A 26770-nucleotide genomic window follows, 5' to 3' on the forward strand; every position below is an offset into this window, starting at 1 on the left:
AATAAATAGACCTCAAAGGCAAAAAAAAAAGGCAGTATTAGGGATAAAATCAACAGAATACATGAATATATTTATATGTAAACACAATGGCATCAAAACACAGAAAGCAAAAATAAATAGAATTACAAGAGAAGCGGAAGCATCCAGATATATATTTAATTTTCAGCATATAACTCAGTAACTGATAGATCAACCAGCCAAAAATAATAATATAAAAAATAAATAACAAGTTTATTTCTGAATGGACATATATACCTTGCATTTAATATTTAGAGAATATACATTCTTTTCCATTACATATAAAGTATTTACAAAGTACTTGTGCACTAGATCCTATATGAAATATTCACAAATACCAAATCATAAACATTACACAGATTATATTCTCACCACAATGCAATTAAACTAGAAATCAATATCAAAATAATAAGTATAACAAAAAACCCCACACATTTAGAAACCAAAAAAATTCTCATAATGGAAATTAGAAGGTATCTCAGAATGAATAAAATAAAACTATTACCTACCTATCAAAGTTTATGGGATGTAATAAAGTGGTTCATGTAATTTTAAAATATTGAGCTTCAATTAAAAAAAGAGAACTGAAAATTAATGGGTTATGTATACCTAATTTAAGAAGTTAGAGAAAGTAACAATAATCTAAAGAAATGAGAAAGAAAGAAAGTAGAAAGTTGACAGCAAATGCCAGTAAAGTGGAAAACAAAGAAACAGAAGGAGTCACTAAAACTCACTGCTGGCTGTTACAAAGTCAAATAAAATAGGCAAACCTGGCAAGCTGGATGAAAAGACAGACGAAGGAGCACAAATAAACAGTATTAAGGATAATACAAGGGATATAATGGCAGATTTTTAAAAAAATCACAAGAATACTTTATTCATACCAATAATTTTGATGAATGACAACTTTCTAGAAAAGTATAACTTATTAAAACTTATTCTAGAGAAAACAGACATTGGTAATTATCTTTGAAAATTGCTCAGGACCATCTACTTAAGCTGAGCCACATGTGAGACTCAGCAATTCCACTCCTGGATAAAAGAAATTCAAGCACGTGTTCATCAAAAGGCATGGACTAGAATGTTCTCAGCAGCATTATTTATAATAGTCAAAGATGGGAACTACCCAAATGCCCATCAACTATAGAATGGGTAAGTTATGGTGTATTCACATACTGTAATCTAATAAAGCAGTTTGAATGAATGAACTATAATGACATGCAACAATATGGCTGAATCTCTCAAATGATGTTGAATAAAATAAACATAAAAAGTACATTTATGTGATGATGATTATTATATAGCATGTACTTTTCTGGATATATGTCATACTTTAATGTAATTGAAACAGTACTTAAAAATCTGCCCACCAAAAACCTACAGGTGAAGTGTATGAAACCTTTAAGGACTCCTTATCTTATATAAACTGCTCTAGAGTACAGAAAAGGAAGGAGAGTTTCCCACCTAATTTTTTGAGACTAGCATAACATTGTTTCCAAAACAGACAAGGCCATTATGAGCAAGAAAAATTATACAATATATAGTTTATTTTTCTTGGGTAGATATAATAATCCTAAATAAAATATCAGCAAATTCAATCCAACAATGTTTAAAAAATAATTATCTAGTATGATGTACTATACTAGGATTTACCTCAGAAATCTTAGAAAATCTAGCAACATAATCCACACATTAACAGTTTGAAGGAGAAAAATCACTCATCTCAATAGGTATGAAAACAGTTTGACAAAATTCAGTACCCATTCATGAAGAGACAAAAATGCCTATTACCAATTCTCGCATTCAGCACAAGTTACAGCATAATGAGAACAAAAACCAAACCCAAACAAAAATCTCAGGTAAAGACAGAAAAAGAGAAACAAAACTCATTATTCAAATGATGACTGTCTACCTAGAAAATCCAAGAGTGTTTACAAATGTCTCTCAAAGCATGAGAACAAGAGAGTATAATTAAAAAGTAACATTCCCTCTACTGAAATCATTTAGAGAATGTATGTACAAAAAGTTACTATTTATAAAGAGCAACAAAAACTATAAGGTAGTTAAGAATAAAATCAAACAAAAGATCTGCAAGATCTCTAAGTCAATGGAAAGATTCAGCATGTTCCTGAATTGAGCCTGGTAACATGTAATCCTATAATCCATCCAGACACTGCCAACTCCAGTCTAGCAGACTGCTGGTTCACTTCCAATATCCATTTTCCCTCTTTGAAAAAAACTGTTTTGGTTTTCTTGGGTGTGTATATATGTGTGACTTGCTACCTTTCTCAGTTTCCCGCCACATTGCTAGGTTCTGACAATGCTATGTCAGCAGAAAGGGAATATGGGCCGACCAGGAAGATCCTCAGAGGCAGGGGCTCGCCCTTCTTAGAGGATGAGGTGGAAGTCCTGCGCTGAGGATACAGCAACAGCAAGGAGCCGGGGGCTGACACCTTTAGCACGCTGCCCTGCCGGCCTGGGCTGCCCACTGCCGGACATCTGTACCAGACAGAAATAAACTACCTTGTTTAAGTTTCTGCTATTTTGTGTTACCTGTCCTTTTGGAATCAGACTCCTATTATTATTCCTATTCCCATAAATTATTCCTAACTGCTATATACTCAAAATTCAAAAGTATGTACGTGTGTATATTTTGGTGGGACTAGACTCTTTGAAGTTAAAGTTCAAAACTAGGCATGACTATTTTGAAGAAGTATGATAAGAAAGGAGTTCTCTACCAGTTATTAGGACTTAGAATTAGACTGCAGTAATTAAAGTCATGTGGTATTAGTGCAAGTTAGGCAAAAAGTCCAAACAGGAGACAGAGTCTAGGAATCAACATAAACACGGGCACTTGGTTGTGAGTCTGCACTGAATACACAGTCCTGGGACAACTTTCTATAGATAGGGAAAAGATAAAACTAGACCTTTACTTCACACCACCCACAAAAAGAAACACTAAGATTAAATATTTAAAAGTGGAAAGCCAAACTGTGAAAATTTTTTTGAAGAAATAGGAGAGTATTTTTATGTCATTAGGATAGGAAAGGATTTCTAAAACAGAAATATGAAACATAAATCACAAAGAAAAAAGTGGTTAAAAATTGCTTTACCTGCAAGAACTTTTGTATTAAAAGTTCAATTGTTACTGAATTAAATAAGACAAACTACAGATTGAGAGAAAATGTTTACAACATATAACTGCTATATACTCAAAAGTTACAAATCAATGAGACTTAATAAATCAAAGACACTTATGAACTTATAAGACAACACTTATAAATCAATGAGAAAAAAATAAGTGACTCAAGAGAAAAGCAGATAATGTATATGAATAGTCCATTTATAGAAGGGGAAATCCCAAGTCAAGAAACATGTGAAAAGATATTCAATCTCACTAGTGTTAGGGAAAGGCAAATGAAAACAACAAGTTTTTTTTATACCCACAAGACTAGCAAAAATACACAGCCCAATAATACTGAGTGTGGGAATGATGTGAAAGAAATGGGAACTCTGATAAGTTGCTGATCAGAGGATAAACTGACACAATCTTTTTGGAGAGTAACATCTCAAGATCTAGTAAAACTATTCTAGTCTATGGCCTGGCAACTTCCCCTCCAGGGAGCTGTCAATGCTGAGGGGGCCATGTATGAGGATCTTTTGTGAAGCACTGGTTACAATATTAAGTAAGAAAACGGAAAAAATTCAGTTGTTCCTAAGGAGGGAAATAAATTAATAAGTGGTTCTATTATACAAAAGACCATTATAAAAGCAGCTAGAATAAATGAACTAGATTTACATGGGTAAATCTAAAATATACAATGTTGAACGAATAAAGTTGTAGGAGAATATGCAATATATACATATATCATTTACATAAATTGTATGTAGTTTATGTAAATAATACAGATAAAATGTAATACCATTTACATAAATTTAAAAATACTCAGAACAAGAGTATATACTATTTTAACTTTTTTTTGAGATGAGGGTCTTGCTATACTGTCCAGGCTGGAGGGCAGTGGCTATTCACAGGCACAATCATGGCGCACTGCAGTCCTGAACTCCTGGACCCAAGCAATCTTCCGTCTCGGCCTCCTGAGTAGCTGAGACCATAGATGTGCACCATTGCGTCTGATCTATTTTAACTGTTTTAGATGGATACATGATAATGGTGACTCCGTTCTCCTCCCCGCAACCCAGGAGATATTTGGCAATGTCTGCTCACAGTTTTGGTTGTTAAGTGGAGGGGAGAGGGGACAGGATGGTGGTGTGTTGACATTTAGTAGGCAGAGGTCAGGGATGTTGCTAAACATCCTACAATGTATAGGGCAGCCCCTATAACAAAGAATGGTCTGGATCAAAATGTCAATGGTGTCTAGGTCGAGAAACCCTGATAAGTATGTATGTAGTAAAGATACAAAAACATGCACAGGCACACAACACACCCGCTCCAGGACAGTGGAAGGGGAATGGCCTTTGAGTTACATTTCATTTCTTACAAGAGTGAGAGAATCAAAGAGTAGGCAAAGCAAACAAAACCCCAATCCCTCTACTCCTGTGATAGTAGAAAAGTGCTTAAAAAGCAGAAAGTTACGGCTCTAGGTTCTAGGATGTTTTGACATGAATCTGCTCGTTACGCAGGGTTAAATATGAGCCTCTATAAACAGGAAATGTTTCCTTTACTTTGTCTTCTTCAAAAGCAATAACCACATATTTTAAAAATGAAGAAGGAAACAGCTTGCAGTTTGAACAGGCGCTTTATGAAGTATTTATTATTAGTTTGTAAGAAGATTTCAAATGAAGTAAAAATTCTTGTGTATATATATAAATGTATGAATGAACAAACATATATTAATACATACATACATACATGATGGTTTCCCAACTGAGGAGCAGTCAAAGTTTCTGACATTTTATTAAGCAGAAGTTCCATGGAACAGAAATCCATGTTCTACGGGCATTGAAAGATTTCTGGATGGGATAGTCAGGCAGTGTCTACATCAGAGACGCCAGAAGAGCTCACGGGTTGCTGACCTCAGGCACTCGAGTGTCCCCAAGAGAGTGTGAGCCAGGCACACGGTCTCGTCCTTGCTCCCGAGGAGTGCACCATCTCCTTCGGGGAAGGCAAGATACCCAGAAATGGAAAAGCCAGAACCATGCAAGATGATATATAATTAAGACGGGAGCTGTGAGGCCTAAATTAAAAGGACTAGAAAAGTTCAGAGTGGACATCAACCCACTGCAGCCAAAGCACGGGGGTAAGACTTCCAAGAGGATGGGGCTGGGGTTGAATATTAAAAGAGAATGATTTCGACGATGGAGAAGAAAGCAAGCAAGGCATTTTCCCCAAGATGTTCAAAGACAGGGGCCTAAGTGGGTTTATACCGCTTTCAAGGAGCAAAGCAATGCTAAGGAAAAACGGCAGAGGGACAAAAAGGTAGAGGAAGCAGAGGGACAGAAAGGTAGAGGAAGCTGAATAAGAACAGTCTCTAGAGCCAGAACACCTGGGCTCAAATTTCAGTTCTACCTCTTACTGTAACACCTTAGGTACATTTTCTTTTTTTTTTTTTTTTTTTGTTTGAGACAGAGTCTCTCTCTGTCGCCCAGGCTGGAGTGCAGTGGCCGGATCTCAGCTCACTGCAAGCTCCGCCTCCCAGGTTTACGCCATTCTCCTGCCTCAGCCTCCCGAGTAGCTAGGACTATAGGCGCCCACCACCTCGCCCGGCTAGTTTTTTGTATTTTTAAGTAGAGACGGGGTTTCACCGTGTTAGCCAGGATGGTCTCGATCTCCTGACCTTGTGATCCGCCCGTCTCGGCCTCCCAAAGTGCTGGGATTACAGGCTTGAGCCACCGCGCCCGGCCACCTTAGGTACATTTTCAAACACTTCCATGACCCTTGGTTTTCTCACTTGTAAAGTGGTAATAATAACTACACCCACCTCACATGGAGAGTATGAGAATCAAAAGAGTTAATTCATGTGAAACATTTAAAATAGAACGTAAAGCCATCTACAAGCTTATTGCAGCTTAGCTATGATCATTCTCATCCTTACTACCTAGCCTTACACTTTACACAGTATTGTTTCTCGTCTTCCCAACTAGACTAAAGGATCCTGGAGGGCTGCAAAGGATGGAAGACTTGAACATATTTCCCAGGTAGCCAGTACCACTCTCAGCTCAGTGCAGTCCTTGTACAAATTGGTGCCCCATAAAAGAGTAAAATGGAGAACAATTACAGAGGGGGCATTATGAATGTGATGTTTTAGAAAAACTCAAATTACTTCCAAAAGTATCTTCATCTTATTCTAAGACTGCTGGCCATTGGAAACAAATGCACCCTTTCTTCTCAGTCTCTGGTGCTCAGAAAGCCTTTATTGGCATGCCAGGTTTTGAAGTGTGAAGCATGCAGCAGGGCCACCTCCAGTCTACAATCGGTGGCCACCTGCAGTGAAGGTTCTGAGGGAGACCATGGGGTAGGCAGCGAAGGGCGATGTGACTGTTTAGGGGTGCTGTGCTTGGGCACACAGGAGGCAAGGCAGAGCCCACACAAGGACTTACTCAGTGTGCTATGGACGAAGGCTTTCAAATGTTTTTCACCTCATGGCACACACAGACAAAGACAGATTTGCAAGGCCCACAGGAAAAGCCAAAACTGTTTACAGCTGGCCTAGTGGCTTCAGGCCCTTTCCAGTTGCCCCTAAGAGGGGAGGGGACCAGTATCTCAGCCAATCTATGACCATGGGACAGTGGCTGGGAAGCTCTACCCCAGGCCATAAGGAAATACCTACACATTTAGGAAACAGGTTGATTTAATAGGAGCCTCTGACAATGGGGATGACCTACCATGGAGATCAAGGGCATAAAAAGACTACATTGTTTTACTTGAATGAGTTAATGTAAAATCACAAAATTTTCACATCTACTAATGTACCTGGTGATACTTTCAGCAACAGAGGTAGAAAGAGAATTAAGACAACCTCCCTGCCTTTTAGAAGCTCAGAGTCTGGTATTCTAATAATGAAACAGTTTTTCCCTTTTCTTCCAGGTTATCAAAGCACCCTTTGTTAGATCCAGTGGATCCTCCTGAGCGCTCTCTGACCTGACCTCTGGCAGCACCAGGTCTTACTGACCACTCTTCCTCGACGTTCTCTTCCCCTGGCTTTGTGGCATCCCGCTTTCTTTCTAGCCCTCTGGCTATACTTTCTCAGTGTACTCAGATTCTCCTCCTCCCACTCCTGTCCTTCAGACACGGGTGTTCTTGAAGGTTCCATGTGGGAAGTGTTTCTCTCCTCCTTCTGTGTTCTGGGTGCCCATCCATTCCTAGGGCTTCACGGGGTAGAGACTCCTAAACTCAAACCTCCAACCCAAAAGCCGTGTCTCAGAGCCATGTAACCCACTGTCTCCTGGATACACTTTCATCTAAATGTTATGGAGACACCTAAGATAGAATACATCCCAAACAAACTCATCTCCAACCCTGTATCTCTTGCTGTGTCCCCTGTCTTGGGGCGTGACATCCACATCCATCCACTGCATAAGCCAGATCTCCAGACTCTGTCCACCGCCAACTCCTCTGCCTCTGTCTTCACCCTCACTCTCACTGCCCCGTGTGGGACCACAGTCCATGGCTGGGATGGCTCCAGAGTTAGTTCCTAAGATACAAATCTTGTCAAGCCCCTCCTCTACGTAGAAACCTTTTGCTGGATCCTCATTGCCCTTTTATTAATTTTAAAATATTTAATAACTCATTAACAATCACAAGCCTATTACTTGCTAATATAAACATAGATTTTTGAAATAAAAAATAACCATGTTTTCCCAAACAGAATTACTGAGAAGAGTGGAACTGTTTTCCATTTTTGCAAATCTCTTTAATGTCTGACTTACTAGAAGGTTGCTGGATTCTCCTATCTGCTTCTGCATTGGATTCTGTTCTGTTACTCTGGCTTTTGAAGTACATGAAGCAAATCCAGTCACATAGATAAATAGTTAGAAAAAAAAGGAAGAGTACGTTAAGGGCCTTTTTGGATGACTACAGACATCCTCCCCTTTGATGCTACTCAATGCATCCCTGTTGCTTTCAGAATCTAACGGAAATTTCTTACCTGGGCTTACCAGACTCCTGTCTGCCACTGGAGTCACTTTCTCACCACCCCGCCCTCACATTCTCTACTCCTGCTGGGGAGCCTGTTCTCACCACCCCGCACTCTTCTGCATGCTCTCACGCCTCACCGTCCCTTACAGCGCTCAGCACATCCCATTTCACTTGCAGGCTAACTGGCCTGAATCTCATAATAGCCTATTAGCTCCATGGGGGCTGTGACTCTCCATCTTGTCTTGTTTGTAGACCTGGCCTCCTGTATGACCTGGCATATGCAAGTGCTCAAGAAACAGTTGCAAAATGGATAACTGAATGGACAAAGACACAGTGAAGCATATTGCTGAGTCAAGGTGTACGGGGTTTACTTAGCCAAGACTGTAGTTAGTTGGGACATGAAGACCCAGGTGGTAGGTTACTAATGAAGGTGGGGTGGAAGGGGTGAGAAGGGTTAAAACAAGGAGACTCTCAAAGGACATGCTTGATACCTACATTCTTCATGGACAGAGCACCCTCTTCTAACACAAGAACCAGGAGATACAAAGAAGCAATGCTGGGAAACTGTGGTGAAACCACAAATGGTAGCTCCTCATAGAAGAAAGTTATTTGCAATTCCCTGTGCTCTGTGGAAGCTGCAGCTTTTGGTGTATGAATATGCTTACAGTTAGTTTCGCTCATTTGCCTTCTGTGCGTAGTGCACTGTCCTGGGGCCAGATAAGGAGGCTGTGACACAGAGAAATGACTAATTTCCTATGGCCCTGAAAAGAGTTTGGCTGAGATAACAAAACAAATGTACATTAAAAACTAAACAAGAAGCACTTCAGGACTGAACGAGAGGCACCTTGTTAGACTTAGAACTGCAGTCATGTGTCGCTTAACAACAGGGCTTCATTCTGAGAAATGTGCTGTTGGGTGACTTTGTTGCTGTGTACTTACAGAAACGTAGATGGGATCGCCTACTACTCACCAAGGCTGCTTGGTGTAGCCTATGGAGACCAGGCTACAAACCTGTACAGCAAGTCACTGTACTGAATACTGGAGGCAGCTGTAACACAAAATGGTAGTTGTGTATCTAAACATAGAAAAGACATAGCAAAAATATGGCATCATAATCTTATGGGACCACTGTCATACATGCGATCTGACGTGGACCAAAACATATTGTTATGTGGTGCATGACGACAATAGTGAGCACAACTAATACGGAGGGGAAAGACACCACAGAGGCTGCTGTCCTCAGCAAAAGCTTTGTGGCAAAACCGGGGGAAAACCAAAGAGCCCACCACCAGCACCACACACACAAACTAGCAACACATTCACCGCCTGGATAACAGATGGGGCAATGCGAGGCCCAGAAGAAACCCTGCTGCATATTTGAAAACCTTGGTTCCTTGGCAAAGTCTTAAAAATATGAACCTTAGAAAACTCAGAAGACTGAATCTAACCCTGTTATGTGAAGTGCCACCCGTGACCTTCGTGTCGTGCTATAAAAACAGTGGGTTTTATATTTCCGTGCTGCTTAGCGGTAGTCTCAGCAGGTACTGGAAAAAATAATAAACTTTGTTCGCTTGAACAAAGTCCCAGACTAGTTTTGTAGCTCTCGGTTTCACTTTTCCTTTGTGGTTTCTTGCAGTGACCAGTGTTGATGGATGAGATACTTCAAACAGCACTATTTCTTCTAGGCAGAATAGAAGGCAGTTTCCATGGCAATACAATCAGGAGACACAATACATCCTGTTGCTCAGTTTTAAGAACCTTTTGGCTTGGAGGACAGAAGTCCCCAACCATGGGCTGCCCTCTGCCCCATCTCTTCTTCCTCTGTCTTGCTCTAGTTGGCTGGAGTCCCAAAGGCCACACCCCTTGCCTATGCATTCCATTCAGGGGCTAAAAGGGTCAGGGCCACGGCTAGTGTTCCAGGCACTGACTGGGGGTGGCAGTGAGGACAGGAGGTGCAAAGACATCTACAGAGCACATCAGGAAGCTCCAGCCCAGCTTAGGATGCAACCCAGCAGCCCCTGTAAGGGATGCTTCTACCGTGTGTAGTCTGACGCATGTGTCCCAAGGCTTGTTTACTTTAATGACATTTCTTTTCAGAAGCCTGACATACCTAGTGCAGCTGATCTTACTGTGACATAGGTACAATTTTAAAAACAGGTTCAACTGGTTTCAACAGCAGCTGCAAACCCAAGAGAGACAGGTTTTCCCTTTGTTTCAACAAAGCACGGCTCCCAGCCAGTTCCATCTTGCAGAGGCCTTGGTGGTGCGGGAAAGAGACTCTAGAGAGAGCCATGGGACGCACATGGCTCAGCCATGCACCAGGGCGTCCAGTGGGACTGTGCCGCCGCTGCCCCCTGCACAGAGGGGAGCAAGACTGTGGGTGGCTGCAGGGGGCGTGTGGCACCAAACACACTGCAGGCTGAGCCACAGGCCGGAGCCCTGGTTCTCGCTTGTTTTGAAAGGTGACTGACCCATCACTCCTCAAGGGGAACCTTTCCTCCAGGGACCATCAGGACCAGAGGTATCCCAACCTTTTCCTGGGTTTTGGTTTGGTTTTGGTTTTGGTAGAGAATGAGAATGCTAAGGTTGCTCTGTGAGGAGGTGGTGGTGCGAGGGTGGCGTGGGGGGACCACAGGCTTCCACAGCCCACAGTCCGGCCGCAGGTCAGGGACATCAGTGCAGGAAGAGCATGCCAAGGCCTTGTCTTGCAGCTTCCTCACTCCCTCGACTGAGTGACATGCTTGTAAGCACTGAATGCTGGTGACGGTAAGGGCCACACAGCGAGGACTGAGACAGCGGCTTTGAAGACATAAGAATGGAAGTGCATCTCTCGAAGTGTGGATTACCCATTTCTGCATCGTATCTTCTGTTTTCCCTTTCTTCATTTCTTTGGCTGCCAAATTTGGGGTCATTTTTTCCTTCCCAACGTTGGTTCTACACACAAATTATTAAGTACAAGTGAAAATTAAAATTAGTTCTGGTACTTGTTACAGTAAATGTTTTGACAGAAACAGAGGTGAAACTCCTAATTAAAAATGAGACTGGGGATTACTCAAGGTTTCCCCTCTTTTTACATTTCCTCCGCGGAGAGTTCATCCATTTTCATGTCTTCAGTGACCGCCTGAGTCTCATTCCTGCACTTGCCTATCTGCCTTCACCGCGGCAGGCGTGTGTCCATTTTCCAGCTCATGTCTGGACTCGGCTCTCCTCTGTCCATCAAACCCAGCCAATGCTCAAGGACTACTGATTTTCCCCTGGGAGGGGATCTGCCCACGTAGGTCCTTGCTATTGCATTCCAAGATTATGCTAACAACTTCTTGGATGACATGACTGCCAATAAGATTTCCCCAATCCAATCCACATGCCACGGTCAGTGAGTGTGCACGAGAAGCCCTTTGACAACGACACTGCCTCAACTGAAAACCCTCGGGCATCCTGTCTGAGTCTGTCCTGTTTTGCAGGTCTGCCCAAACCAGCCCCATCCTAAATTACTTCTCTCCTCTCCTTGGCATGCTCCTTCCACCCCATGTCACCCACTTGCTGCAGACTATGTCGGTTCAAACTGTCCCTGCCACCTAAAGTGCCCTCCCTGGTCCCTTCCATCTGCATAGGGCCCAGCTCGTTTCCCATCTGTAAGCGGCTTCTCAGCAACCCAAACCCTCCTGTTCCCCCGCTCTGCTGAACTTGTACAGAACTCAGGCAAGCCGCCAAGTGAACAGAGAATAAAACACTGAATCTGGGTTTCCCCAGCTGTAAAATGGAAAGCTGGACTAGATAGCCTTAAGCTAGTTATGAGCTGTCTCTTCCCAATCATTATAGTAAAGAACATCTGGAAGGCCAAACAGTTCTCTCTCAAAAAGAAGCCTCAGGCCACCCGCCAGAGCTGCTACAGGAGGAGCTCCTGGGCAGACGCTGGGTGGATACCCCCATGTCACCCTCCTCACACTGCTCATGAATGTCACCAGTACCATCCCCTATCTCCAATAAGACATGAGCTCCTTGGGCAACTGCCCTGTGAGAGCCACAGCTGTGGACAGTGTCCACGTGAGGGAGCAGGTACAGAGGAGTGAAGTGGGGTGCAGTGGCCTCCCCCATCCTAAACCCATGATCTGCCTGCATCCCCTGTGAACAGGCACTGTGCACGTGCACACATCTCCATCGCTTAGACAGAATGCTTTTACCAAATCTCAGTATGGCTAACTAAATCTGTGCTCTAATCTTGGGTGGGAGATTGTGACTCACGACACAGAAAATTCCTGGCCTCTGGCTGCTTTCTCCACAAAACCATGTCTGTCAACCACAGCAATGGGCTGCTGGCTCTGAACCCTTAGGGGGCTGCACGAAATCAAGGGCCCCAGGAGTTTTTCTGAGATGCTCATGGGTACTCCAGTGGTCTGTTCCTCATTAAGAGGGCTTTCTGGTTTTGAAAACCCATCAGGACGGCTTTTTTTCGGGAGGAAAAACTGCCCAGAATGATTATGAGGAGGACTTTTCTAATATTCCCCTGGTTTAACATGATACTGCTCCAGAGTACATCTCTAAATTCATTCATCCTTTCAAAAAGTGATTAATAAGTGATGAAAGGAAAACCCAAGAAAAGAATTAGGATTGCTGATAACTTCTACATCTTCAAAATGCCAAGTACCTCATCATCATTTGCTTATTTTCTGAAGTATCATGAGACTGTACCTCGCTCTTCTTTCTCATGAAGACACCAAGGCGGAATGGAAAATAGAAATGATTTTCTCAAGGTCACTTAATGAGTCAGTCTTGGAAAATGGATCACACTTTAGATTGATCCTATCTTCCTGTTCTGAATTTTGTTAAAAAGATCAGTATGATCAACTACAAAAGCACTGGAAACATAACAGTAGTTTCTGCAAGGAGGTACAGATTGAGATAAACAACGTAGCTTTAACTTCACTGAAAATAGAGTTCTTGCATGTAATTTTCATTTAATTTGCAGATTTTTATCAACTAAGCCCTGGTAACTTATTCCACATCTGATGCTATACACTTATAAACTCTTGAAAGAAGAAAGTCATAAAAAAACTAGCTCTAACTGATTAGATTGCTTTGTTGACAAGGAAGCATAGCAACTCGAAAAGAATCATTTTCAAATCAAATTGCACCAAAAAGTGAAAGAGCATAGCCAAAAAGGAAAAGTGCTGAGAAGGGTGCCACGTGTCAGCTTGCTGTCTCTGAGGATGCTCGGGACACATGAGAATTCGCTCCCTTTGGATTCCTGGTGGACTCCTTTGCAACACACGTGCAATGCCCCGACCCCTGTCACAGGGGTGGAGACGGAGGTACAGAGTTTCTGATGGTGCTGCCTCCAGACACGAGTTCTTGACTCTTCCTGGCTGTGCTACACGTTTCTCCCAGAAGAGTGACCCATCACATTTCACTGTAACTGACGCTTTCTACTCTAAGCTCAGGAGAGGAGGGATCGTGCTGCCTTGGTCACCGTGGGACTCCCCAGAGCCTGGCACTGAGTGTATTCTGCGGAATAGATGGTAATGAAAATGATAGCACTGGTGAGGCCAAGAGGCCGAGGCAACAGGAAGCTTCCTAAGGAAGCTGGACCGATGAAGGGGCAGTGACAGAAACTGATTTGGAGGGGTGGCACTTGCACACATAAAGCTCTACTAGGCAGATCTTGCTATGTAAACCACAGAGGGAAAATCAACCATGCTGCAATATGCGTCAAACTCAGAAACGTGAAGCTCAGCGAAAGAAGCCAGTCATAAAGATCAGCTACATGTGCTTCCATTTGTACAAAATGGCCGGAATAAGCAAGTCTACAGAGACAGAAAGTAGATGAGTGGCTGCCTAGGACTGGGCGGATGGGAATGACTGCTAATGGGGTGCAGTTTCTTTTGGGGTGATGAAAAAGGTTCTCAAATTGTGATGGTATTTGCACAACTAAAAAATACTAAAAACCACTGAATTGTACACTTCGAAGGGGTGAGTTATATAGTATGTGAATTCTATCGGCTGCTAAAAAATACATCAAGGACCAGAAAATACTTTTAAAACACTAAAAAAAAAGTTATAGAATTAAAAATACTTGATTAATGAGAGGAACTCTCATGACTGACAGGGCAGCTCTGCCCCCCGATGCACATCTCAGATGATACCAAATGACTGTTGCTGGGGGAGGATAAAGAGAATTTTCACAGCCACAAAATGTTACTAAGGGAGGGTGTGCAGCTAAACTCACTGTAACCAAATGCTGCGAAAATAACTGAAAGCACGTGTGAATAACATTGAGCTGTTCTGTGTGTCGGTAGCTTCTTTTCTTGCAGGTGAAACAGAGGTGATAACCAACCAGTTAACACTGGAGAGCCCAAGGAGATAAGGAGGCGATTAAAAGAAGAGCACCAAGGACTCCAGGGCTTTGCTGCCAAATGTTCCACTTGGCTTGTACCAAACAAGCAGGATTCATCCGCAGTGGGCTTCATCTTAGTTCTGCTTCTAAAATAGATGGAAATTTTTACGGAAAAGTCTTACGGAAAGCTTTATCCTCAAGTTTGTGTTGCTGTATATAACAGCATTCTCATCATCAGCCAGCTGAGAGAGGACTGGTTCCCACATACAACAGATGACCAGAACTAAGAGAGAACTCACATTTCCAGGTAAAAGGTTACTTTGAAAGCTGCTGGCTCTATAACCTTCTAGAGCAGGGGCCGGCAAACATTTTTCTGTAAAGGGCCACATAGTAAACATTTTAGGTTTGGAAGACAAAGAGGCAAGAGATCAAGGATATTATGCAGTTACTTATATAACCATTTAAATTCAAAAACGGTTCCCAGCTTCAGATTATATAAAAACAGGTAGTTTGGTCCACAGGCCATCACCTGCTGACCGTTGCTCTAGAGGTTACAAGCTTTTACGTGTAGTAACTATCAAGGTTGGCTCCTAAATCAGGACTCTCTCAAACTTTCTGAGAGCCACAAAAACAGATGCCCAATACTATGATAATAACAAATATCTGACAGAGCCTCCGATACCTAAAGGTAATTTTGTATAATTTTTTTTTATACCCAGTGACTACAGTATTCTACAGATTGTGTATAGATGTCCCTGTCAACCCAGGATTGAGTTCCTAACTGCCCATTCTTGTTCTTTTCATTATATTACACTGCTTTCTATCGTGAGCATGGCTCTGAAGAAAAACAACACTGTTTTCTTCCTTTCTACACTCACACACCACTCAACACAACATTCTGACATCAGATGTGCCGGGGGGCTTCCCCCATACCCCAAGCAGTGCTCCAGTGGACACCAGCAGGGCGTCCTATAACTTCATTCAATCCCCACACTATCTCCCAGGAGATAACATCAGAGCCCACAGGTTAAGGGCCCAGTCCCACAAGACTGCTCCCCTACTTCAGGTGGCAATCGCCAGCCCTAACCTAAGGTTCTGATCAATGTGCTATAAATGAGAGTTCCCGTGGTCCACTCCTCTTTTGCTAGGACGGCTCACAGATCTCAGAGAAACACTGACATCTACCCATTTATTAGAAAGGACATTACAAGGGATACAGATGAACAGTCAGATGGAAGAGATGCACAGGGCAAGGCATGGGGCATGGCCCCTGCCCCTCTCTGGCACCCCCTGCACCCTGCTCTAGCACATATTCAGCAATCTGGAATTTCTCTAAACCCTGTCCTTTGGGGGTTTTATGGTAGCTTCATTATGCAGATATAATTGATTATATCACTGGCCATTGGTGATTAACTCAACCCCTCAGCCCCTCTCCCTAATCACAGAAGTTGGGGGTGGGGCTGGGGCTGAAAGTCTGAACCCTCTAATCACTTATTAGTTCCCCTCGTAACCAGGCCCCATCTGAGGCCACCCAGGAGTGCCCGGACATCAGTCATCCACGTGAAAAGACACTTCTCACTGTGCGCGAAGGATTACCCAGGTGCTGAGGTAAGAGACTGAAGGCACAAACTATTTCAGTATAATAAAGAAAATAGTTAGAATAAGAATAGTCATAATACAAATTAGATATAGAGATGGTTATGGACATTATCAATCATCATAAACATTATGAATCATTAGCTTTTAATATTACTCTTTGTTACATTACTAACATAACCTAGGAATAACTGGCGGGCATAGGGTCAGGTGCTGAAGGGACATTGTGAGAAGTGATCTAGAAGGCAAGAGGTGAGCCCTCTGTCACGCCCACATAAGGGCCGCTTGAGGGCTCCTTGGTCAAGCGGTAATGCCAGTGTCTGGGAAGACACCCGTTACTTAGCAGACCATGAAAGGGAGTCTCCTATCCTTGGAGGAGTCAGGGAACACTCTCTCCACCAGCTTCCTGTGGGAGGCTGGATGTGATCCAGGCCGGCCCGCAGTCATCCGGAGGCCTAAACCCCTCCCTGTGGTGCTGTGCTTCAAAGGTCACACTCCTTGTCCACTTTCGTGTTCCTCCCATACTCCTGGTTCCTCTTTGAGTATCGTAGTAGATAGCGGTAGAAGAAATAGTAAAAATCTTAGTCTTTGATCTTTCTTATAAGTGCATGCATAGAGGAAAACACTGATGTATGTTGCCTTCTCCCTGCTTCGGCTACCTAAGAGGGAAGGGCCCCCTGTCCTGTGATGATGTGACTTGCTTCACCTTATCATTCACTTAGAAGACTCACCCTCCTTACCCTGCCCCCCTTGTCTTATATGCAATAAATATCAGCATGCCCAGCCGTTCGCGGCCACTACCGGTCTCCGCATCTTGATGGTAGTGGTCCCCCGGGGCCCAGCTGTTTTCTCTTTATCTCTGTCTTGTGTCTTTATTTATTACAATCTCTCGTCTCCGCACACGGGGAGAACAGCTGCTAAGCCCCATAGGGCTGGACCCTATACTCACTGTGGAGATTCCAAGGGCTTTAGGTGCTGTGTGTCAGGGGCCAGTGGTACAGAACAGATACAACTTTCTTATCCCAGCACAGAGAGCTTCTTTGCTACAGTGAGCAAAGGGAGGGAGACATGCACCATGAAGCTGTGGAGACTCAGGTCGCACAGGCACCACTCGGATGATCATTACTATAGGAGACTCCAGTGATTGATCTGGAGGTCTGAAGACAAGGAGGCTCTGCAAAGCCTGCCGTGGTCCTTCACTGTGATGAGCTAAGCACGCTCTAGCTCATCACCACCAATATCATGAGCACACAGAACTTTCACCGTCTCCCACCTGGTCTTCTTCCTCTACTGTCACCTTTTCATTTTTTGAGTCGTCACTGCACCTTGACCTTCAGGGATCAAGTGATCATTCCATCTCAGCCTCCTGAGTAGCTGGGACTACAGGCACATGCCACCACGCCCAGCTGATTTAAAAATTTTTTTTGTAGAGAAGAGGTCTCACTATGTTGCCCAGGCTGGTCTCAAACTCCTGGCTCATGCTGTCCTCCTGCCTTGGCCTCCTAAAGTGCTGGGATTACAGGCATGAGCCACTGTGCCCAGCCTAGCATCATCCCTTCAAACAATGCTCATGTTATGACTAAAGTGAGCTTTCTTAAAAACAAATCTAACTTATTTACTCTCCTGTTTAAAAGGCCTCACTGACCCACCACTTCTGGCAGGATGAACACAACAGCAATTCTTAGTTTGGTAGAAGACCCCTGTCCTGGCCTCTGCTCTCTTCCGAGCCATGTCTTTCATTGCCTCTTTCTTATGGGAACCTCAGTCTCAGGTGAGTGCAATTCCTTGCTGTCCCCACAGCTGTTATGAGCCTCTATGTGTTTTTTTCATAAGGTCCCCTGTGACTGAAACACCTGCCCCAGTGCTGGCCTCAAGATTACCCCCGCTGTGTCCCTTAGGGAGAACTGGCCACGGCCACCGTTTAGGCCTCAGGGTTCTTTTTTCTCCTCTTTGCACAGACTCGCATAGAAACCTAGTGCCTAGTGCAGCCTCATGTCTTCCCCTTGCTGGCTGCAAACTTCTTGAAGGTACAGGCGGTGTCTTATTTAATCCCTCAGGGCAGTACACTGCATTAGAGCCAAAAGACAAAGAAGAACAACAGCTCCTGTCCTCCGAGAGCTCATGTTCCACTGGGGATGAATAAAACACAAACCCAGGACAAGTTATGTAATGGCCCTGGCAGTGGAAAGATGATCGCAGCTGCAAGTAGCAAAATGACTCTGAGATGCCACCTGCTTTGGAGAAGGCAGTTCTGCAGGAAGAGAGGAGTGAGTCAGCAGGCAAGGAACTACTGAGAGCAGCTTATGCGTGTCCAGCACAGTGTCCCAACATGAGTTTACAAAAGAACGGGACAGCAGTGGACGCGGAGGGAGATGAGAAGTGGGCGTCACAGGCTTCAGCCAACGCTCTGCAGCCCACTCCATCTTCACTGCCACAGGCCCATGAGACAAGCCTCCAAAGGCCTTTGGATAGTCAGTGCTGGCGGGAAACGTCCAGAGAGATCTGTAAAAGGTCAAAGCACACTTGATGACGTTATCACATGCCTGTGCTTAATGATGAGTGAGGGACCACTGTACCCTGCGCCCGTCAGCACCTAGGTCTCATGTCCCAGTTGAAGTGAGATGTACAGAGTCATCTCCCTGGTTACTGTTCGTCAGAGCTGGGGAATGGGAATACGCCACACAATGGACTAAAAATGCTTCAGGAGCGTAAGATCATATTGACTTTCCCAGAGTGAAAGTAACTTCAACTGGTACCAGCGTGACCACAGTGACGTCCCAGAATGAGGGGATAGCCGGTCAGAAAAGAGTGATACTGACCCTCCCCCACTTCCAGCTCATGCAGCACTTCTCATCCCTATGTCTCCACCGAAACCCCTTTCAAAAGTGAACTCATTCTGCTGAATCCAGTGGTCTTCTTCCAGTCATGATCTCCACCTGGCTTTTTTTTTCAGGGGGTGGGGGTAGTAACATCTGAATCCGTTCCTGAAACACCTACTTTCCTGAAACAGGCTCCCTGGCCACTGAACTGGTTTTCTCCTTGGACCCTGGGTGTTCTTTTTTTTTTTCCCTCTCTTTGCACTCTCTAAACATGGGTCTTACTTTCTACTGTTCTCTCAGAGTATCTGTAGTTCTTTTTTTTTAAAGATAGAGATGGGGTCTCACTGTGTGGCCCAAGCTGGTCTCAAACCCCTGGGCTCAAGCAATATGCCCACCTGGTTGAGATTACAGGTGTGAACCACTGCGCCTGGCCTCTGTAGATGTTTCCAGCCCTGATTATTCATCTGTATTCAGTTTGCCTAAAGTCTTTCTGTATCTATTTATTACGCTCATATTTGCTCATTAATTCCCACAGTTCCTAACAACTGCCAGGCATTATTCATATACTGGAGATACGGAGAAAACAAGTCTGCTCCTTCCTGAGACACACTGGGGGAGACAGGGCAGTGAATCAGCAGTAAGCATCAGGTTAGCGGCGCCACGAGAGACACGCAGTGGCTACAGGGGTAGAGAGAGCCCTGGAAGCCCCCTAGGAAGCTGGGGAAGGCTTCCCCAAGGAGGCAATATTTGTCAGGAAAGCCAAGGAAATAGGAGCTAGGCAAGGGAAAAAGATGTATATATGGGAGGGGTGGGGGGAAGTTCATTCTGGGCAGAGAAAAGGGAGTATGTAAAGGTGAGACTGTGTGAAACAACACGAGCAGCGGTGAACTGCGAGTAACCCAGAGCGGCATGGCTGGCCTAAGGGCTTGCACGTGTCAGCAGAAAGGAGATGCGGCCACAGAGCAGGCAGGAGCCTTGTGTTGGAACCACCCTGAAAGCTATGGAGAGGCCCTGAAGGATAATAGCTGGAGTGAAACAATCAGATTTGTGTTTTCACAGAGATCACTGGTGGAGGCTGTGGGGCAGGCTCAGGAGGGAGGCAGTAGGTGACAGAGATGGAAGGGAAGACATCCAGGCAAATGGCGCCAGTGGCCTGAACTACAGCACTGGAGATGACAGACAGACTTACATCAAGGAGGGAGACTCCTTGGGGCTGAACTAGTGGGGAGGGCAGGAAGGACATGGATGCACAAGACGGAAACGCCTGGGGTGAAACCTTAGGTTTGGACTTTCGGGTAAATGATGGTTCCTCAGGTAGGGAGTGAGAAAGGGAAACGAATTTAGCAAAGAAACAGTACATTGGCTGTGCGCGGTGGCTCACACCTGTAATCCTAGCACTTTGGGAGGCCAAAGCGTGTGGATCATGAGGTCAGGAGTTCAAGACCAGCCTAGCCAACATGGTGAAACCCCATCTTTACTAAAAATACAAAAATTAGCCGGACGTGGTGGCGAGCGCCTGTAATCCCAGCTACTCAGGAGGCTGAGGCAGGAAAATTGCTTGAAGCCAGGAGACAGAGGTTGCAGTGAGTAAAAATTGTGCCACTGCACTCCAGCCTGGGCAACAGAGCGAGACTCTGTCTCAAAAAAAAAAAAAAGAAACGGTACCTGCCAAGAGCCGATGGGACAATGAAGTGGAGAAGTCTTATAGGCACTAGGATATTTCGGTCTGGGGCCCCAGGAGACAGGGAGGTCCATTCTCTGGATCCTGAGGGACTCACAGGAGCCATGAGCTCAACAAAGTGGTGAGGACAGAGGCTGAGTGGGTCCCCTTAGGTGTCTAGCATGAAAAGCTCAGTAGGCAGAGAACTGAGTCTTGGGAAACAACCTATTTAGGGAGTGAACAGAGGAAGAAGAGCTCAATCCAAAGTTCAGCATCAGCCCAGCCAAGGCACTCCTCTGAGAGCTGGGCTTTAGAAACCTCCTTCTATTTGTCTCCTCCTCTGGGGTTTCTCCTCTTCCCTGTCCATCTTACACACTGCAATAAAATGACATTTTTCTGAGATAACTGTCCTATCTTTGTTACTGAATAAACCATTTTTCGTAACCAATGTCCAAGCCGAAATCTACCGTCAGGTTTAAACTACCTCCCTCCATTATAAGTTACTAGATCATTCCCCATTTCTCACTACATATCTGCCCACATGTCAGTCAGAGGGCTCCTGGAGGCCTCTCCTTTTTAGGGTCTCATTAGCACCTCCATGCCTCACTCTTGCTGGTCCTCTCCTCTGGAATGATGTGCCTTACCCTCTCTACCCATCCAAATTCCACCCATCCTTCTACTTCCTGAAATCTTTTTTGGCAGCATCAGTCCACACCAGTGGCTCTCTCCTCAGCTTTTCACTGCATGGATGCTTCAGTAAGTATTTCCTTGTTCTTGGATGTTCATCTATTTCAAGTACAACTGCCTGAGCTCCCTGAAGCTGGCCACAAACTCACAGAGGGAAAGGACATGTTCTTCATTTCTTTTGTGCCCACAGAGAAGCCACCAGTATTGGTCAGAGAGCTTCCCAAGCAGTCTGTGCCCCCAGAGTCACACGAGGAGCACATGGCAGGGGGTGGCAGCAAGCACCTGCCGGATGGCAGGATGAACTCTAGCATAAGCAGGCAAGAGAAAACTAAAGAAATACAACACTGAATCAAGACTTGAGTGTTATTTTGGAATACCTGAAATGAAAAACTGCAGACAGATCATGTGTAACATACGGTAGTTAGTAACTGAAAAAAATGACATTTTGACTAAATAAACTCAGATTCTATGAAAAGCATCTAAAAATCAACAGTTTTTAAATAAATAACAGCTGCATTTTAAATGAAATACACAGTATGAGATTGGCTACAAAAAAAGATACAGGAGCAAACAACAAAAACATATATTTGAAACATAAAGAAGAAGATGGAAGCAAAAGTTCTTACTTAACCCTAATTAAACCTGAAGCCTGGCACTGAGTTTCCTGCCAGCCAAAGTGAAAAGGGGAAAAAAAAAAATCACCAAGGAGCTCTCATATTGGGAGGTATATGAGTTAGGGATCAGAAACAGAGATCTCAGAGTCAGACACAGCTGGATCTCACTTCCAGATCCCCATCAGCAGCTGCCCCTGGACAAGCAAGCACTCCCCTGAACCTCCGGGGCCATGAGGGAACCCCTGCATGGGCATAAATGAGATAACATATACTGAGTACTTACTATAGGACTGGCACAATAAATGGTGGTGGTCTTTTTACTGATAAAGAGTGAAACATGCTAATTCTGCAAGAGAGACAGGACCTAAGCTCCATAAGAAAAAGGACTGGGGGCTATCTTTCTTATACCTGTGTCCTCAATGTCCAGCCCTAGGCCTAGCATATAATAAGCACTAAGTACTTATTTGTTGAAAAATAACTGAAAATCAAAATAAACTTTTCCCCTGGTATTACATTCTGACACAACTGCACCCTGTACAGTACTCGTGCATGCACACAAACATGGCAGATAATTTCCAGTGGTGGTTTAACAAGAGTTCTCTACGTGGTGATTTATCATACTTATGTGAATAAAACTGAGACACAGCTGAGTGAAGAAGTTCAGCAGGAGGCTAAGCGCTGAGTTTTGGGTGTACCCATGTGCAGATCCTAGAAGTAAGCTTAGTAAAAAATCAAGTCTGGTCTGTGCTGCCCAGTAGACCACTCAACGTAAAAGCCCGGGAAAGGCCCAGGGGCTGGTGTCCTCCTCTGGACTTCAGACCTGTTGGTGAGACCATCCTATGAAAGTGGAGGAGTCTGACAGCAGTACGGACAGCCATAAAGGCCTGTGCCACTTCACAGGTGCCTGGTGGGAATGCACGCTCCAGCAGGGCAGAGATTTGGGTCCGTCTCATTCCCTGAGGCCTGGCTGCAAGCTGGCAGATCCTATGATGTTCCAAGTATCTGGGGTAGGGAAAGACACCGTGCGGAGTTTACGGCAAGGCAGGAAAGGAGAACCACGATGTGGGTCCATAGGGTCCTGGAGCGAGGGCGTGCACACGCAGCCAAGAATCCCACTTGTGTAAACTACTGCTGCACCACAAAGTGCCTGTCCGTAGGCCGTAAAGTGAACATGTGGTCAGCAGTGGAGACCACCATGTTACCAAGCCAGGTGGGCCGACAGAAACCCATCACCAGATGGACATGGGCATCTGGGCTCAGCATGAGTGGGGCTGCAGGGCATGGGTGAGCGGCAGAAGCAGGCATGCCAGACCACCCTGGCAGCCACCTCTGCTGCACCACAGCCTCTTCCCAGCTAACACCGACTGCCACAGCGGTTGGGCCCCTCATGACCAAGTGACAGAGGGGAAAACAGCCAATGGATAGGCTGGCTCAGGACATGAGTGGCAGCTGAAGGAAATGGCGACATGATGGCTTGATCTTGAAAGACAACGATCAGGGGAACCACTATAGGCAGAGCCCGGGCAGCACATTTGGTCATCAACTCTGGGTGGAAAGAGAAGTGGCCTGAGGCAATCACACGTGCGGATCTGCTGGGCATGGCAGATCAGCTGGTTGGTTGGTCAGGGGACTGGAAGGAAGGGCACAAGGAGGACCCAGCTAGAGGAACAGCAGCATCAAGTGTTTTGCAGGTAGTGCCCACCATGGGCATCCACCATAGAAAAGGCACCAAATGGAAGGTGGGCAGAATGGCCGTGGCTCTATCACCAGATAACCCAGCGCTGGCACACGAATGGACGGCCATGGTGGCGGCACAGAGGAATGTGCGGTCCCCTCACCCAGACCGACCTACCTCCTGCCACTATGCAGCATCCAACCTGGCATCCACAGAGACTGCATGCACCTGATAACCACCGTCCGCAAGCAGAACAGTCACGCAGCGCCGAGACTATGCTGGGCCCTTTCCACTCTGCAGTGTCATGGAACACGTTGTTCCCCACCCTGTACCCCTGCCCCAAATTCACACACTGAAGCCTTAACCCTACGATGTGACTGTATACTGACAGTGTTCTCTCTTAAACTCCTTGTATAAAAATCTTCCTGGGGAGGCCAATCTGAGAAATGCAGCTTCTCTGGTTTGCTTATGAGTACGAATTCAAAGCTCTCCAATGGAGAATCTCCTCCCAGAATTCCCAAGGTATTTCAGACAACGTATTTCCCCAAATCTGCTCTTTTGATATTGGTGAAATGGAACTATCAGTCCTCTATCTTCAAGATTATCTAGGCCAGAAACATCAGAACATCCCCTCATAAGCTCTGTGCCTCTACCTTTATACTCAATCACTGCTCAATTTTTCTGACTTTGATCATTCTGAGTTCTCATACCTTTCGCTCTTCTCTGTTTCCTTGCAGGATTTACCTCCTGCTAAATACAAGGCTTCATCTGTAGCCTGTGTTCACCTTGGATGTAGTTCTTCTCTTACAGAACTTATTAGTTCTTTCCTTTCGGCTCTCAGCTCTCATCCCTACAGAGGTGACTCCATCACCTACATATGTATGTAGCTTCCACATCTCCAAGACAGAGATGTCCATCCTCTAGCTTTAAATACATCATGAGCATCTTTATGGCATCTTCCAGAGTCACTCAAATTCAAGCACATCTTTAAGAAACAACTTCTGCTTCTCTCTTTCTCTTGTAGACTCTGCACCTGATAAGGTGTCCCCTTCCTCCCATCCCGATATAAACTCTGGGACCTGCATCTCCAAAGAGACTCTAAGGACCTCAAACCTGATTTCACTTCTCCAAACCATCGTGAGATCTGCAGACCTACTTCCTGCATCCAATGCTAGTGGGAGACAGAGAGATGGCAGAGGTAATTGTATGGTTTACAACTACCCCAGGGGTAAAGAAGGTAGAGGCGAAAAATGGGGAGCCCTGTAGGCTGGCTCACAGAGGTGTCCTAGAAAGATCAGGCCTGAGGTTTTAGCCTGTTGTGCACTAACCCTCCTTCCCTCACTGCCCATGGAAGACAAGAAGACAAGTGTGGTATCAGATTGTTTGGATGCAGTATTTGTAGACAAATGTGCAACAGTTTCTGATTATTGATAGCAAGGTTGAGAAAACACAGCATTTTTAAAATCTACTCCTTGGTTGTTCCATTGAAAATCTTCTTACCTTCATATTCTCTTCATTTCAATTAAGGAAAATCAAGAAGTTTTACATTTGTTCTTCACTCCATGGCATATGATTAGCATTTTAACAGGAAGACACTGTGGCTTTTACAAGATTATAAAAACAGATAAATAGCACATCTTGTTAACTAGGTTGGTGTTTCTCTAAGAAGTCATGCTTATCTAATATAGGTGGAAAAAGAATGTCCAGTTTGACCAATCTTTCAGCTACAATTTATTTTTTACCTTCTTAAAAAACTAAGAATCACCACTAACAGAGACCTGCATTCTCTTTGGAAATGTCAAAATCCGCTTGCAAAGCACTGGAATAAAATGTAGTCTCTATCTCACATGCAATCACAGAGGAAAGATTTGCTGAGGCCACTGAGATTTTCTAAATTTTTAGTGATTATTCTCACTTTTACCTGCTGCTGTCTCTGTCGCCTCCCTTGTGCAAACTGAGAGAACATCAGCTGCCGGTCCAGCAGCTCCATTCTCTGCTGTCTCTGGATGTCTAGCGTGGCTCCCATCCCAATTCTGGCTTCGCTGGTGGGTTCTGAAGAAGAGAAGATGGGTTCAAGTGTCCAAGAAAAGAATTTGGCCATCCAGCTGGGGATGCAGAGCACCTGATGCACCTGGAACATTTTGCTGTTGTAGCACAGACCGGATATCTAAAAGAAAAACGTCCAATGTGATTGATTAAATGTAGTATCATTTAAAAAAATGTACATGACACAAAAATCAGCAGCCTCCAAACACTGCACAGAGTGCTCTTCTTAGTCATAGCAGTGTTAAGCAACAAGCAAATTCCTCTACCACAGAACACTAAGTAGTTCACATCAACAGAAGATTGAATTTACTCACTAAAACAAAATTGTTTTTTCTTGAATTAGAAGAGCTAGCAGAATTCTAATTATTTAGTATACAAAGTTCAGGTAAAAGATTGTCAAGACACTGTCTTCATTTTTTAAAAAGCTGTAAGAGATCTGATTATTGAAACACTTTCACACTGTACTGACTCTGCGGTTACCTTTGTTGGCAGATGGCCATCGCAGAGACACCAGCAGAAAACAACTGCCATGTCTCAGCTGACCCAGTCACACGATCAATTTATCAAAGAATAAACACAATCTAAAATCTTGGTTTTTATTTACATAGTGTTTTAATCAGTTTTTCAAGTACTGATTTTTCTAGATATTTAAAATCCTCACCAACATTAGTTAGCAATGAACAATTCAATTTATAAACCAACCCTGTCTTCATCTTGAAGGTCATTTATAATGTAAGGTTACAGAAGTCTCAACGCTTCCTATGATTTTCTAGCTAAAAATGACTATGGCTATTCCTTTGTTTAACAACAACAAAAAAAATCTTGATGTGAATTTGATTCTTAGGATTAGAAGATCAAATTAGAACATATTTGACAACTTTCTAATATAAGTATACTTCAATGCTTTAATAATAAAATTTAAACTGATGAACTGGCAAGAATTCTTTGAGACTGTGTTATACACCAGGCACTGTTCTGGGAACTTAGAATACAGCAGAGAACAAGATAAGCAAGGCCCCACTCTCACAGGGCTTATAGCAGTCATTGTGGAGAACAGGCAGTAATCAAGTCAACACGTGAAACTATTTCCGGCAAGTACTGGGAAGGAAATAAAGTGACTTGGGGCATGAACCTACTCTGGGGGCGGCAGGGGACATCAGGGGTGCCCTCGGAGAAAGTGATACTTGAGTGAAGATCTTAAGGATGATGGGGTGCCCATGACTTGA

At 44.3% G+C, this 26770-nt stretch overlaps 1 protein-coding gene and 1 long non-coding RNA gene across 6 annotated transcripts in view; one reads left to right on the forward strand and one right to left on the reverse strand.

Moving 5' to 3' along the window:
• Window positions 1-26770, reverse strand: part of UBAC2 (UBA domain containing 2) — a 182019-nt gene that overhangs the window by 20036 nt on the left and 135213 nt on the right. Inside the window, exon 7 of the mRNA XM_023218026.3 lies at window positions 25420-25665. Coding sequence (XP_023073794.1) covers window positions 25420-25665 — 246 coding nt within the window. The remainder of the gene's footprint in view (window positions 1-25419; window positions 25666-26770) is intronic.
• On the forward strand, window positions 13151-26328 carry LOC111546568. Of its 5 annotated transcripts, none has more exons than XR_002732824.3 (5): window positions 13151-14754; window positions 15962-16055; window positions 17678-17814; window positions 24523-24696; window positions 25026-26328. It is a non-coding gene; the product is annotated as an uncharacterized LOC111546568 (long non-coding RNA). The 5 variants fall into 5 exon arrangements; XR_002732825.3 differs by lacking the exons at window positions 24523-24696; window positions 25026-26328 and adding an exon at window positions 18101-22185 and having other exon boundaries at window positions 13151-14083; window positions 14410-14754; XR_002732826.3 differs by lacking the exons at window positions 24523-24696; window positions 25026-26328 and adding an exon at window positions 18101-22184 and having other exon boundaries at window positions 13151-13632; window positions 14410-14754.

The sequence above is a fragment of the Piliocolobus tephrosceles genome, chromosome X (genome assembly GCF_002776525.5).
Source record: "Piliocolobus tephrosceles isolate RC106 chromosome X, ASM277652v3, whole genome shotgun sequence".
Taxonomy (NCBI): domain Eukaryota; kingdom Metazoa; phylum Chordata; class Mammalia; order Primates; family Cercopithecidae; genus Piliocolobus; species Piliocolobus tephrosceles.